Source organism: Pectinophora gossypiella, chromosome 2 (assembly GCF_024362695.1).
Source record: "Pectinophora gossypiella chromosome 2, ilPecGoss1.1, whole genome shotgun sequence".
NCBI classification, from domain to species: Eukaryota; Metazoa; Arthropoda; class Insecta; order Lepidoptera; family Gelechiidae; genus Pectinophora; species Pectinophora gossypiella.
The window spans coordinates 17,568,916-17,582,814 of record NC_065405.1 but is presented as its reverse complement, the minus strand read 5'-3'; the positions used below and the strand labels follow the sequence as shown (position 1 = coordinate 17,582,814).

The 13,899-nt window shown below is 39.2% G+C and overlaps 2 protein-coding genes across 3 annotated transcripts in view; both read left to right on the top strand.

The window, feature by feature from the left end:
• Positions 1 to 13,899, top strand: part of LOC126378021 (tripeptidyl-peptidase 2) — a 477,445-nt gene that overhangs the window by 80,347 nt on the left and 383,199 nt on the right. The gene's annotated exons all lie outside the window — the stretch shown is intronic.
• On the top strand, positions 1,628 to 2,469 carry LOC126375853 (uncharacterized). Its single transcript, XM_050022903.1, has one exon. It carries the CDS (start codon positions 1,696 to 1,698, stop codon positions 2,467 to 2,469), a length of 774 nt encoding a protein of 257 aa, XP_049878860.1. The 5' UTR covers positions 1,628 to 1,695.

Here is a 13,899-nt window from a genome sequence, read left to right as displayed (position 1 = left end):
CGATTGGTGAAGTTAAGCAACTTTCGCAAAGGCCGGTCATAGGATGGGTGACCACAAAAAAAAAAGTTTTCATCTCGAGCTCGTGCTTCGGAAGGCACGTTGAACCGTTGGTCCCGACTGCATTCGCAGTCGTTAATAACCATCAATCCGCACTGGGTCCGCGTGATGGTTTAAGGCCCGATCTCCCTATCCATCCATAGGGAAGGTCCGTGCCCCAGCAGTGGGGACGTTAATGGGCTGATGATGATTGGTGCAAGTCCGGCGCTGTTCAAGACACACAGGATCACAGGGACTTTTATACTTTTTTATTTTAGTTAAGTGTTTTTAGGTGACTTATCGTAGATTTGCCACAGGTGGCGTTAACTACTAGGCCGGATGATGAAATCTAAGGGAATGCAAACAGTGCCTGACAAAACTTGAAGAGCAATGTCACGCTTATCCGTAACGTTCTTGAAGTATAGACAGGCTTGCTCTCTGTCATCGACACGTCATACGCGCTCATCTACATCTCTGTATTTTAAAAGAATATCTCATTAAAAGTGTTAATTACATTCAAACGGGGTTTAATTTCATCACCGGACAAATGGAGAGCGTTGAGAGCCCTCACCCGGTACAAAATTTAAGATAACACGCCTGAAGGTGCCTAGTTGGGTGCGAACCTCGGCTCAGGGCGTCATCTGAGAGAATAATATTTGAAAGAATTAATCGGCCCTAGAGGGTCGATAGCGATAAACGACGGAGACTCGGTTAACATTCAGAGTCAGAATCAGAATCATTTATTGAACGTAATTATCATGGATAAACTTGTTGAAGGTCAATGTAACATTTTTGAATTTACGTCATTTCGCAAGGTGTTATGGCTGAGGAGAAGAAATGACAAGAAACTGCAACAGCAACACATCTTTTAAATCAATGAGGGTACATTACAAGTTATTTAATAACTAGAGGAACACATTCAATACCAGACATTTTTATCATTTAGGTAATCATTAATCTTATAATAGGCTTTTTTACATAAAGTAAGCTTCACGTGAGCTTTAAATTTGTTGTCTGACAAATTTAAAATATTATCTGGTATTTTATTGTAAAAACGTATACATAACCCCAAAAAAGATGAATTTAATTTACTTAATCTAGAATTTTGAACAACAATTTTATTTTTATTCCTTGTATTGTAAGTATGCCTTTCACAGTTTCTCGGAAGGAGAGATACATTTTTACGCACATACATAATGTTTTCATAAATATATTGACTTGCGACCGTCAGTATATTTATTTCTTTAAACAGCTCCCTTAAAGAGTCCCGACAACGCAGATTATAAATAGCGCGAACTGCCCTTTTTTGAATAATGAAAATAGTTTCTACATCAGCGGCTCGACCCCACAATAAAATACCGTAAGACATTATGCTGTGGAAGTAGCTGAAGTAGACAAATTTTTTTTTTTTTTTTTTTTTTTTTTTTTTTTTTTTTTTTTTTTTTTTGAGTGTGACAGATGAAGTAGACATATTTTGATTGCTCTAATTTAATTTATTTAAAATAATTAGTAAATCACTAGTAGACATACCAAATACAATGTTAGTGTAAACAACTAATGTTCACCTACCAGTAGCTTACATTTTCATCATTTCCGAACAATATTTTGTTTTTCCATCATCATCACAAGCACATCACTTCACAAATTATCACAACCAAGATGGATTCAGTGCAGACAACTATGGAATCGTTAGCGCAGATGTTTAATACTCGGATGGCTGCCTTTGAAGAGGAACTGGGAAGGACTACTCCGCGCACTAGCACCGTTGCATCACTCACAGCAGAGTTCCAGGCCTTTCGAGCATTTGTCGTTACTTCTCTGTCTGCTTTGCAAAAGCAGGTTGAGTTTCTGACGGCAGAGTGTGACAACTTGGAGATGAGAACTAGGAGGAAAATGCTTCTTCTTCATGGTGTGCCTGAAGTCAAGGATGAAGATACTCCTGCGGTGGTTTTGCGGATGGTAAACAAACACCTTGCTCTGTCTCTGCAGCCGAGTGATTTCAGTCGGGCTATTAGGATGGGTCGCATGCACACTAGCAAGCCGCGGCCAATACTAATTAAGTTCAGCAGACATGAAATTCGTGCTGGGGCTTGGCAGGTAAAGACTAAACTCAAGGGCTCTGGTTTCACATTGTCCGAATTCCTCACAAAGCGGCGACACGACCTGTTTGTTGCGGCCCGTAAAAGGTTTGGGGTGACGAAGTGCTGGACACGCGATGGTCACGTTATCGTTTCTGGACCGGACGGCAAGCGACACCGAGTATCATCACTCCACGTTCTGAATACAATCCCCGGTTTGTCTCGTGTCGAGTGTGCTGGCGGCATTGTCTCCTCGGGCTCGGAGGATAATGGGGAGCTAGTCGACGTGGTGGCCATCGCGCCCCCTGTTGTGAAGGGGAAGCGTGCTGCAACTGCAAAGAAGTCCAATAAGTGAGGTTATAAGACGTTTCATTTTTCATTGTATGTAGTGTAGTTTAATAGTAAGGTTATTTTGCATATATATATATTTCTTACCTATTTGTTTCCTGCAGTCTTATGAGGGTGGCAGTATTTTCCTTTCTTTTTTGTTCTGGTTGTAAAAGTATTTTTTCACTACTTCCCTCCTTTTACTTCACTTCATATTTTATTTATAGTTATTATTTTTTCCTCTGGCTGTCAGTTTTGATTTATGAATGTGTTTTTCTAACACGACAACTACGCACTGCGGGAGGCAAATAGTACATTTTCCTGATTTTTTTTCCTACTATTGCTATCTCTTTCTATGCTTTCGATGTTATCTTATTCCTTGCAACTTATTCATTATTTTCGCTATGCATTTGTTAAAGTAGTTTTGTACAAAATGATTTTGCGTTTTGATGTTGCTTGTCTTGTAGAACTGTAACATACTCATTTAGTCGTTTTGTTTTTATCGTTTACTTTTTGTTCAGTTTTTGTTTGGTTCTTTTTATTTTGTATTTTTTTTTGTTTTTTTTTTGTTTTTGGCTTTGTAAATAGGCTACTGGCGGGTGATAGGTACCAAGTACTTGTCATAGTTAATAGTGCTTATTGTATTGAGTATATTATTTATTAAGTTGTTTTAGTTTATTATTATTTATTTATTTTATTTTATTATTTTTCTTTTTATGGATGTATCGATAAATAGCGATATTTTTTTATCCTGCTCTTCTTCCGAGGTTAGCTTTCAGGATGCCAGCCCCACTCTTGGTGAATTTCTGCGCAATACGTTTGTAAATGTGCCAAAAAATTTCAACGTGGTGCATATTAATGCTCAGAGCATACCTGCCCATTACCCGGACATGCTTGCTTCGTTCGATTGCAGGAATATTCATGCGATCCTTGTTTCTGAGACCTTTCTGAATCCTAGTCTTCCTTCTACTTCTTACTCTCTCCCCGGCTTCCATCTTATCCGCAATGATCGTGTGAGTACCTCACATGGCGGGGTAGCCATTTATCTTCGCTCTCATATTCCTTTCTCGATTCTCAGTAGTTCACCTCAACCCCCACCGCCCAATACTGCGGAGCATCTTTTTCTGGAGGTCACACTATCTCACTCTAAGGTTCTTCTAGGAGTATACTACAGTCCCTCACTTAAAATAAATTATTTCTCCGCTTTTGAAGAACTTCTAGAAGAACTTTCTCCTTTGTATAGTCATTCCATAATTATGGGTGACTTTAATACGTGCCTCTTGAAAAATGATTCTCGTTCGCAGCGTCTGCGGTCTCTTGTCCAGTCCTGCAACATGCATGTTCTCCCTCTGAGTTCAACGCATCATTTTCCCAATTGTCTTCCTTCTCTTCTAGACCTAATGCTTGTCTCCTCTCCCGGACATGTTGCTCAACATGGCCAGTACAATGCCGAAGCTTTCTCATATCATGATTTAGTATATCTTTCTTTCAAGATCCGCCCCCCAAAACCTAAGCCCAGAATCCTGCTACAGAGAAACTTTGGTGCTATGGACGTCGACCGGCTACGTGAGGATGCTGTTAGGATGGATTGGTCAGTTATCGAAATGGAGGACAATGTCGACGAGCAAGTAAGAATTTTCAATAATATGTTAACTAAACTTTATGACGTGCATGCTCCCATTCGTCCTATTAGGGTCAGGCATCTTCCTGCGCCTTGGCTGACTGATGATCTGAGGGGGCAGATGGCTAAGAGGGATCGGGCTAAGGCTAGGTACAAAGCAGACAATTCAAACCTAAATCGCGAGAAATACGCACAGGCAAGGAACCGCTGCAATACGGTGATAAGAGACGCTCAAAGACGCCATATCCATAAGTCCGTAGAGAATGGAGATCCCGCTAAAGTTTGGAAATTTCTAAACTCTTTAGGGGTTGGTAAACAACGTAATGGTACAGTTTCTAGTAATATTGATCTCGACCTACTCAACAGGCATTTCTCTTCTTCGTCCTTTCTTGACAATAGTATTAAAACTAGTACACTTAATCACCTTTTATCTAAACCTGCCCCTAATTATTCTCCTTTCTTTCTATGTCAATTTGCCGATTGTGATGTTAAGAGAGCGATTCTTTCCATCACATCGAATGCCATCGGTGGAGACAGCATTAGTCGTAATATGGTCATTCCTCTCATTGATATCCTTACCCCAATTATTACCAAAATCCTGAACACTTCTGTGAGCACTGGGGTCTTTCCCACCGAGTGGAAAGATGCCCATATTATCCCGCTTCCAAAGAAATCCAATCCCGATTCCTTTTCTGATTATCGTCCCATATCAATCCTTCCTTTCCTCTCCAAAGTCCTTGAAAAGCTTGTTCACAGACAAATTTCCTTTTTCCTTAATAGCAACAAGCTTTTTAATCCCTATCAGTCCGGTTTCCGTCCTGGTCATAGTACGACTACTGCCCTTGTCAATATAACTGATGATATTCGCTTGGGGATGGAAAACCAGCAGCTCACGGTGTTGACATTGCTAGATTTTAGTAATGCTTTCAGCACCGTGGATTTTGACATTATTCTGGGCGTTCTACGATCTCTTAACGTATCTCCAACGGCAATTGATTGGTTTCGCAGTTACTTGTCGGGTCGACGGCAGCGTATCCGTATTGAAGACTCCTTCTCTACGTGGTGCGATGTCTCGGCCGGCGTACCGCAGGGTGGCGTCTTGTCTCCTCTTCTCTTTGCAATTTTCATTAATTCGATAACCCTCCCACTATCTAATTCTTATCACCTGTATGCAGACGACCTTCAGATTTATACTCATGCCCCTCTGGTTGACCTTCCTAATGCCATTGAGCGTACCAATAAAGATCTCGGGCTGATTCTGGACTGGAGTCAGTCTTTTGGCCTTAAGGTTAACCCTAAGAAGACTCAAGCCATTATTGTTGGTAGTTCATGGTTTATTTCGAGGGTCGACTGTGAGTCTCTGCCGCCGATAATGTTTGATGGTGTCCGAGTTCCTTTTAGTGAAACTGTTAAGAACCTTGGTGTTTTGTTTGACAGATGTCTATCTTGGAAACCTCAGGTGGCCGAGGTAAGTAGGAGGATGTTTGCCGCTTACGGTTCGCTCAGGCGTCTCCGTAATTTTCTACCGATTAGTACCAAGGTTTCTCTGGCTCAGTCCCTACTTCTGCCAATCCTGGATTATGCAGACGTTTGTTATGCTGATGTTTCAGTTGAATTGCTGAATAAGCTCGAACGTCTGCAAAATCTCGCCATAAGATTTATCTTTGGATTGCGCAAATACGATCATATTTCCAATTACCGTGTCAAGCTTAAGTGGCTACCTGTCCGTCGCCGTAGGGATCTCCACATCTTGTGTCTCCTGTACTCCATCCTTAATCTTCCTACTACTCCATCTTACCTTAAAGATCGTTTCTCTTTTAAATCCTCTGTCCTTGATCGAACTTTGCGATCGTCCCACACCTTATCCCTTAATATCCCTGTCCATTCCACTGACTTTTATTCTTGCTCTTTCACTTTGCGGGCTGTCCGGTTGTGGAACTCTCTACCTGAGACTGTCAGGAGGGCTCCTTCTCTGGACTCTTTCAGGGCAAGAGTGAAGGCGCTCTTCCTGCAGGCATAACTTGGAAGTGTTTTTTTCTTATTCTCCTTATATGTATTATTATATTGTATAGGCTATTTGTATGTATGTATATGTGTGTATGTATGTATGTGTGTATATATATATATATATATTATAATATATATATTTTATTATTATATATATTATTTATTATTACTATTTTCTTATTTTATTTTTCTTTTTATTATTGTTCGTGTCATTATATGTTTATTGCACCAGCCCGTGCTCCAATGCATTAACTTCTTTCACCCTAAGGTTGCCTGGCAGAAATTGCTATTTAGCAATAAGGCCGCCTATTGTACTTATGTTTTTATTCGTATGTTTATGTCCTTTGTATATGTCGTTGTGCAATAAAGTATTATTGATTGATTGATTGATTGACAAGTCTAGCAGTGGGTACATCTGTGAGTTGTCGGATTCTTCTGACGGCATATGCTGCTGAACTTAGCTTGCCCGCTAGTGATACAATATGTGGGCCCCATTGAAGTTTTGAATCTACAGTAATTCCTAAGAAAACGGTGTGTTCAACAAAATCTAGTTTCTCGTCGTTAATTTTAATGTTATTATAATGTTATCATTAACTAAGTACTTGACGAGCACTGAGGTTCTCACGCGGTGCATTATTTAAGACAATAGGCCTGAGAGTGACAAATAATTAAAACACAGCACAAATAATTGTGTGATGCTACAGAACCCTTCAATCTCGAGATAGACTGTGTATTATAATATATATAGCTTTTTATGTAAACATCTGGGGTTGGCATTTAGTGAGGTAGTTAAAGATGTTTATAGCAATTTTTTTCTCTTTATAAAAGCATAATGACATTTTTAGTTTATTCACTTGACGCAGCTGAAGTGTAGATACCTACTAATATATACTTCGTAGAAATCTGAGACAGAAATGTACATAGTTATAACATAACTAACATGGCATAACTTGGAAGTATTTTTCTTATTCTCCTTATATGTATTATATTGTATAGGCTATTTGTATGTATGTTTATGTATGTATGTGTGTGTGTGTGTGTGTATTATTTATTATTTTATTATTATACCCGCAGTGGAGCAGCGTGGTGGAGTATGCTCCATACCCTCTCCGGTTGATTGAGAGGAGGCCTGTGCCCAGCAGTGGGACGTATATAGGCTATTTATGTTATGTTAAGTTATTATTATTGTTCACCAGTCCGTGCTCCAATGCATTAACTTCTTTCACCCTAAGGTTGCCTGGCAGAAATTGCTGTTCAGCAATAAGGCCGCCTATTGTGCTTAATGTTTTTATTCGTATGTTTATGTCCTTTGTATATATCGTTGTGCAATAAAGTATTATTGACTGATTGATAGTCGTAGTCGTTTTGGGCGGAAGGCAAGAGAAAAATCTATTGTCCACTGTCACTCTGCGTACGATCTTTTCTTAACGCTAGCTTACAACCAACTGCCGCGCGTTACCCCGGCCTTCCATCCAACCCCGGCATCCCCACTTCTTTCTTACCCCACCGAGTACTACTTTTACGTACTACGCAGTGTTGCCATTTAAAATCTTAAATTACCTATAAAAAAATATGAAATCAGACATACTTAAACTTAAAATCGTAACAACTCTACACCCAATTCCACCCAAAACAAATCTATGTGCGATAATGAAATAACTCGGATATTTTTTAAATGTCTTTACTCCTTTTTATACACACAAACCTTATATTAAAACCGAAATCATCCCTCCCGTCAGACATCGCACCAAAGACTCCCCTTTCTTACTTTTAAAAACTCACTACGTCCCATTTATTAACCATCCTCCTTTCATACCATAAACAATCAAATTCCCATTCATTATCCTTACATAGCATTCTTACTTTCCTACAGCTATATAATCAGAAGTGTAAAAAAATATAAACAATTTTCAAACAAACAAAAAATGGGAATAGTAACACATTTTCATAGAGTTACTCAAGCGACGCACGAGTTGGAGTGAATCTGTGCCGTTTCAGTTGGTATGGACGCCCCTGGAATTTGTGACCGAGAGATAGGGGTACGTGCCCGGAAACTGTATCAGCCCGTACTCAGCCAACTCGAATTGAAAACTTACGAACTCGTATATTACACATGCGAAAGTGAGTTTCAAATTGATAAAATTCGTAAACACTTTATTGCACAAATACAGACGTAAAAACATATATATCCGAATTGGGGTAGTCTAAGTTACATCTATCGCAAGATGAACTAAGTACCCACACTTCACTGAGCTTTCTGTTAGACCAACGTGATAGGTGATGAGCCGTATCGCGCCGTCTATAATCGAGCCAACTGTGTTAGTGAAAACAAAAGTATGAGTTTAAAAACTAAAACCCGACAACGCAAAAATGACGCTCTAAAAGGTATGAAACAAGAAAATAATTATTTCTCTGAAATTCTTCCGAAAAGTGATGTTTAGGAGATAGCCGTGGTCGCATGCCGTGGTAAACAAACTCTTAGGGCAGATGGGCATGCGACGGCAATCTTCTAAATATCACTATTCAGCGGTGAAACACATAACCTCATTGTTTCCTTTGCCGCAATCGGGTAAAAAATAAAAACTCATTGGTGCAAGTCCGGTCTTTGACCAGTGCGTGTTGCCAGTGATGACCTACGGCAGTGAGACGTGGCCGCTTACTATGGGTCTCGTGAGGAGGCTCGGTGTCGCTCAGCGGGCAATGGAGAGAGCTATGCTCGGTATTTCCCTGCTGGATCGAATCAGAAATGAGGAGATCCGCAGGAGAACTAAAGTCACCGACATAGCTCGGAGAATTGCAAAGCTGAAGTGGCAGTGGGCAGGACACATAGCGACGAGAACCGATGGCCGCTGGGGCGGAAGGGTTCTGGAATGGCGACCACGTGTCGGACGACGCTCAGTGGGTAGGCCCGCTACAAGGTGGACCGACGATCTGGTGAAGGTCGCGGGAAGCCGTTGGATGCGGGCAGCGCGGGACCGATCGTCGTGGAGATCCTTGGGGGAGGCCTATGCTCAGCAGTGGGCGTCGTACGGCTGATGATGATGATGCAAGTCCGGTACCGGGGCTTGAACCGGCGCTAAGTCTTCCAAATCCCATTATTACAATCTTATTTATTTTTTATTTCGTACGGAGAAAAACTACGAATATTATATTGTAATAAAAGTTACTATTTATTAATTTATGGGTACGCTATGGATCACTGTGCGGCTGCAGTTAGTTTATTATTTTTATTTGTTTTTTTTTTATGTTAGTATTTTATAATTTTATACAAGATGTTGCACTGTCCCGCACCAAATTGTAATAAATCGTGGCTGACTTTGCAATTTATTGCTAAAATAATTTGTGTCTTGTTAACAATAACAAAAGGATCAAGTCAGATTCGCAAAAAAATCAAATACGTCTTTTGGCGACGTCAGCGACGAAATATTTCCTTTTCACTGGTAGCCTGGAAGAAATTGCTGCTATTAAGCCGCCAGATTGTACTGTATCTATCATCCATTTGTGTAAATTTGTTTTGTAAGTATGTTGTGTGCAATAAAGTATATTTGATTTGATTTGATTTGATTAGTTTAGTGCAAACAATACCGCGGTGTGGAGTTCGATAAAAATTCCCTTAACAGCGACCACATACGGTGTAATGTTGCTATTTAGTGTATTGTACATCACTGTGGTACTGAATCACTGTCCTGTGGTACACTGATTAGCTTCGGAAACGGGGAGCGCCGGTTTGAACCCAGGTACTGGACTTACAGTGGAGTTATAACACAGTCCGCTTGACCATTAAAGACGGCGATACGGCGCACTTTTTTTTTTACGTGATTGTAGATTTGCGGCAGATGGCATTATCTACTTGGCCGGACAAATGGGGAGCGCTGAAGGCTCTCACCCGGTACAACGTTTAAGACAACAGGCCTGAGGGTGCCCAGTTGGGCAAATATTTGAAAGAATTAATCGAACCTCGATAGCGATAAGCGCTGAATGAGGGAAATTGTCGACCACGCCGGAGGGGTCGGTATCGGGGTCCTGATACGGCGCACCACATAACACGTTCTAACAGAAAACTCCATCAGGTGTGAGTACTTAGTTCATTCTTGCGTATGTACCTCTGATTACCCCCAATTGGTATATAGTCGTGACCTTATGTTATGTTTGTAACTTGGAATAACTTGGCTGAATAACAGGTTGTAAAGAACCAATGGTAACAACATTTTGCTAAAGCTTTCCATTACTGAGGATGCTACGGGGTTCGTATCAAGTAATTTATATAAGGTTATAGTAGACATTTTTATTATTTGTCTACCCCTGAGTCCTGAACTGGGACTCCTGAGACTATCTGTTGCGTCGGTATTTTCCGAAGTTCGATTCGTATGATGGTAAAACTTTTGGAGAAAGTACTGGAGTGTATCAAGGAACATGTATGATTACTTTAGCTTTGTTAGTATTTATTTATTTATTTATCTGGGGGCACGGCAGTGCTCCCGCCAAGAGGAGCAAAGCGAAGCGCAAGGGCAGGCACTACCTACCTTTTCTCGAAACGTTTCGCCGATTTTTTGAACCCTCATAACTCAGGTTTGGATTACAGTAAAAGAAGAGTACAGTACAGTACAGGAAATAAACATAAAATTGCTATTCAAAATTCTAGATTAAGTAAATTAAATTCATCTTTTTTGGGGTTATGTATACGTTTTTACAATAAAATACCAGATAATATTTTAAATTTGTCAGATAATAAATTTAAAGCTCATGTGAAGCTTACTTTAAGTAAAAAAGCTTATTATAAGATTAATGACTACCTAAATGATAAAAATGTCTAGTATTGAATGTGTTCCTCTAGTTATTAAATAACTTGTAATGTATATCCTCATTAGTTTTTAAAAGATGTGTTGCTGTTGCAGTTTCTTGTCATTTCTTCTCCTCAGCCATAACACCTTGCGAAATGACGTAAATTCAAAAATGTTACATTGACCTTCAACAAGTTTATCCATGATAATTACGTTGAATAAATGATTCTGATTCTGATTCTAAAAGTAGATAAACTAAACTCAACGGCCAACGGATTAAAGAAACGGCCAAGCCCCATATTTTGCCTAATGTATAGAGTTTGTAAACTTATAGTTTGTATAATTAGGACGTGTAGAGCTAGAAACTTGGCGCTACATGAGATCTGATGACTTTTTGACATTGTGATCGATATGTATGATCTCATCTCGTCTTGGTAACATTTTTATATGAAAATGTTTTTATTGAGATTGAATATTCGGGAGATTAACAACTATGAACTAACTAATAAAAAAACTAAAAATATATAGCTATAATTAAAACACATAATTCCGGGTTCTTACCGCGTTATTTTCAGGGATATGAGACTCCCGATATTTCAACACTGTTGCAAGTGTCATGACGACGGAACAACTGATGAAATTGATCATATTCCTAACAATAACGCTGTAAGAACCCGGTATTATGTGTTTTAATTATGATAATAACTGTGTAGGTAGGCCCCTTGACAAGATGGACAGATGACAACCATACCAAACAACTATAGTCATAATTATCTCTCTAGCGTTTTCTCTTTTTTCCCGGGGTCCGCTTACCTAATCTGAAGATTTGAGAGATCCGGTTTTTCACAGAAGCGACCGCCTGTCTAACCGTCCATCCCGAAAGGGAAAACCAGCCCCATACAGGTTAGGTCACAAACCCTGAAACGCATTACTCGAAAATGTGGATTTCCTTCCTCACTACGTTCTACGTTAAATCTTCTTCGTTATTATTTTGAACGTCAGTGTGGTTACTCATAAATTATTATTTACTGCTATTATATATGTATATTTATAGATTTTCTATTTTCCTTTTTTTTTGTGTCTTGAATGTACTCCGAGGTTACTCTTATATCCTTTTTTTTTGCTTTTTGTTTTTTTTTCTATTTTTTTTTAAAGGAAGAATTATTAATGGTTCTGTTTTTATAATGAAGTGTCATCGTCTGAATCTCTTGAGTTGCTTATTATTAGGTATTTTGTGTGTACTATTTATATAAGTAGGTATATATGCTAGGTTATGTATATAGGTTAGGTATATAATTATATTTGTAAGTATGTTATATATTTATTTGCATGTATTTGTTGTTAAGTTGTATGTATAGTTTGTACCCGCAATCTTCAATTATTATTTTTTTACCTTTTCCTCACCTTATGGTTGTCTGGAAGAAATCGCTTTAAGCGATAAGGCCGCCATTTGCCATGTACTTAGTTAAGAGACTTTTTGTAATTATTTCTTTTTATTTTGGTGCAATAAAGTGTATTTGTATTGTATTGTATTGTACGTTTTCCTTTACCGTTGAGCACGTGATAATAATTTACGATCCAAACATGAATTCGCAAACAAGTTCGAAAATCATTGGTTTAGGCCTGTGCTGGGATAGGAACCTGCGACCTCAGTGAAAGTTAAGCGTTCTTTTAACTGGGCTACCACGGCTTCCGTTTTTTGTGTTGTAATATTTAATATATATTTTATGTTTCATGGTTACTTGTCACGTCACGCCTGCCGACTTAATTTAATATAGGCGATAATTAATGTATCTGAGGTGTTAGATAAATGTTCCTTTTGTAACAGGAACGATAGCGAAGTCTCCCACCATTAAGTCATCAATCAACTTCTAAGAGAGACTGATCGACGATGAAGTGCCATGACAGATATAAACACCGGACATATATATAGATATACATGTTTATTTTCTGAATATTACGTATTCTTCCTTAAGTAAAATTTAAGATGTAGACTTTAAAACGTTACCATAAAAACAAATAATGAAAACTAGATATGTTTATAAACACCCGCCGTGGTTTTTACAGCGTTGGGTTCGATCATAATCATAATTATACTCGCTCCTTGTTCGAGAGGTTAAAACAGTGTCTTATGCTCCAGCAACGTCAAAAGGTCAAGGAGCTTCGTATAATTGAGATAGAACTTCACTTACAGGTAAGTTCGTTTAATCTCATAATTATCATTTACTGCGTTCGACATGGTAGGAGGTTGGTTGTTTCCGACCAAAGGACGTTTTCGTGGTACCGAACAGAGCACAGTATTCCGTTAGCATTGACATGTATAAAACAAATACGCTGGACCTCATTTTCTAAACAAAATGACAGGCGTGTTTTATGCCGATTCACAGCGCCCGCTTTCGCGTGTCCTGAGTACTAAAAATGACATTTAATGCAAATGGCCGCCGCGTTGTGTGAACGTGCATTTGATAGATGTCGTGAAACATCGCGTGAAAGCTTAAAAAAACTTAATTTGTGCCTTTATCTATTTGTTATGTGATATTTACCATTTTTGGTAAGGATTTAATCTTTTTAGAAATGTCGATATTGGGCTGGTTTTCCCTTCGCACGTTGGAAGGTCAGACAGGTAGTCGCTTCTGTAAAAAACCGGACCTGTCAAATCTTCATGTAAGGTAAGCGGACCCTGTGAAAAACGGGATAATGCTAGGAAGATGATGATGATGATGATCAATATTACTTTTTGAAATCGTTTGCAACTTGGCTAAACCCTTAACCTACCAAGGAAACCTAATTTATGAGTATAGGTATATTTAGAACGGCTATTAATACGCCGCAGTAGTATAAAAGTGTGAGTGTAACGTCTTGTGAGGTTCCGTGACACGGCGTTGGAATTTAATCCCGACGACGACATCACCTGAAGCATCACCGTCAAACGATGCTCGTAAACTACTACCTATAGGGCTGCCCCACAATATACACAGGTCTCACAGAATACCAGCGTCGCGGCTCACGCCGCGGCATAAGCTGAGTGAGGACCTTTTATACGGGACAC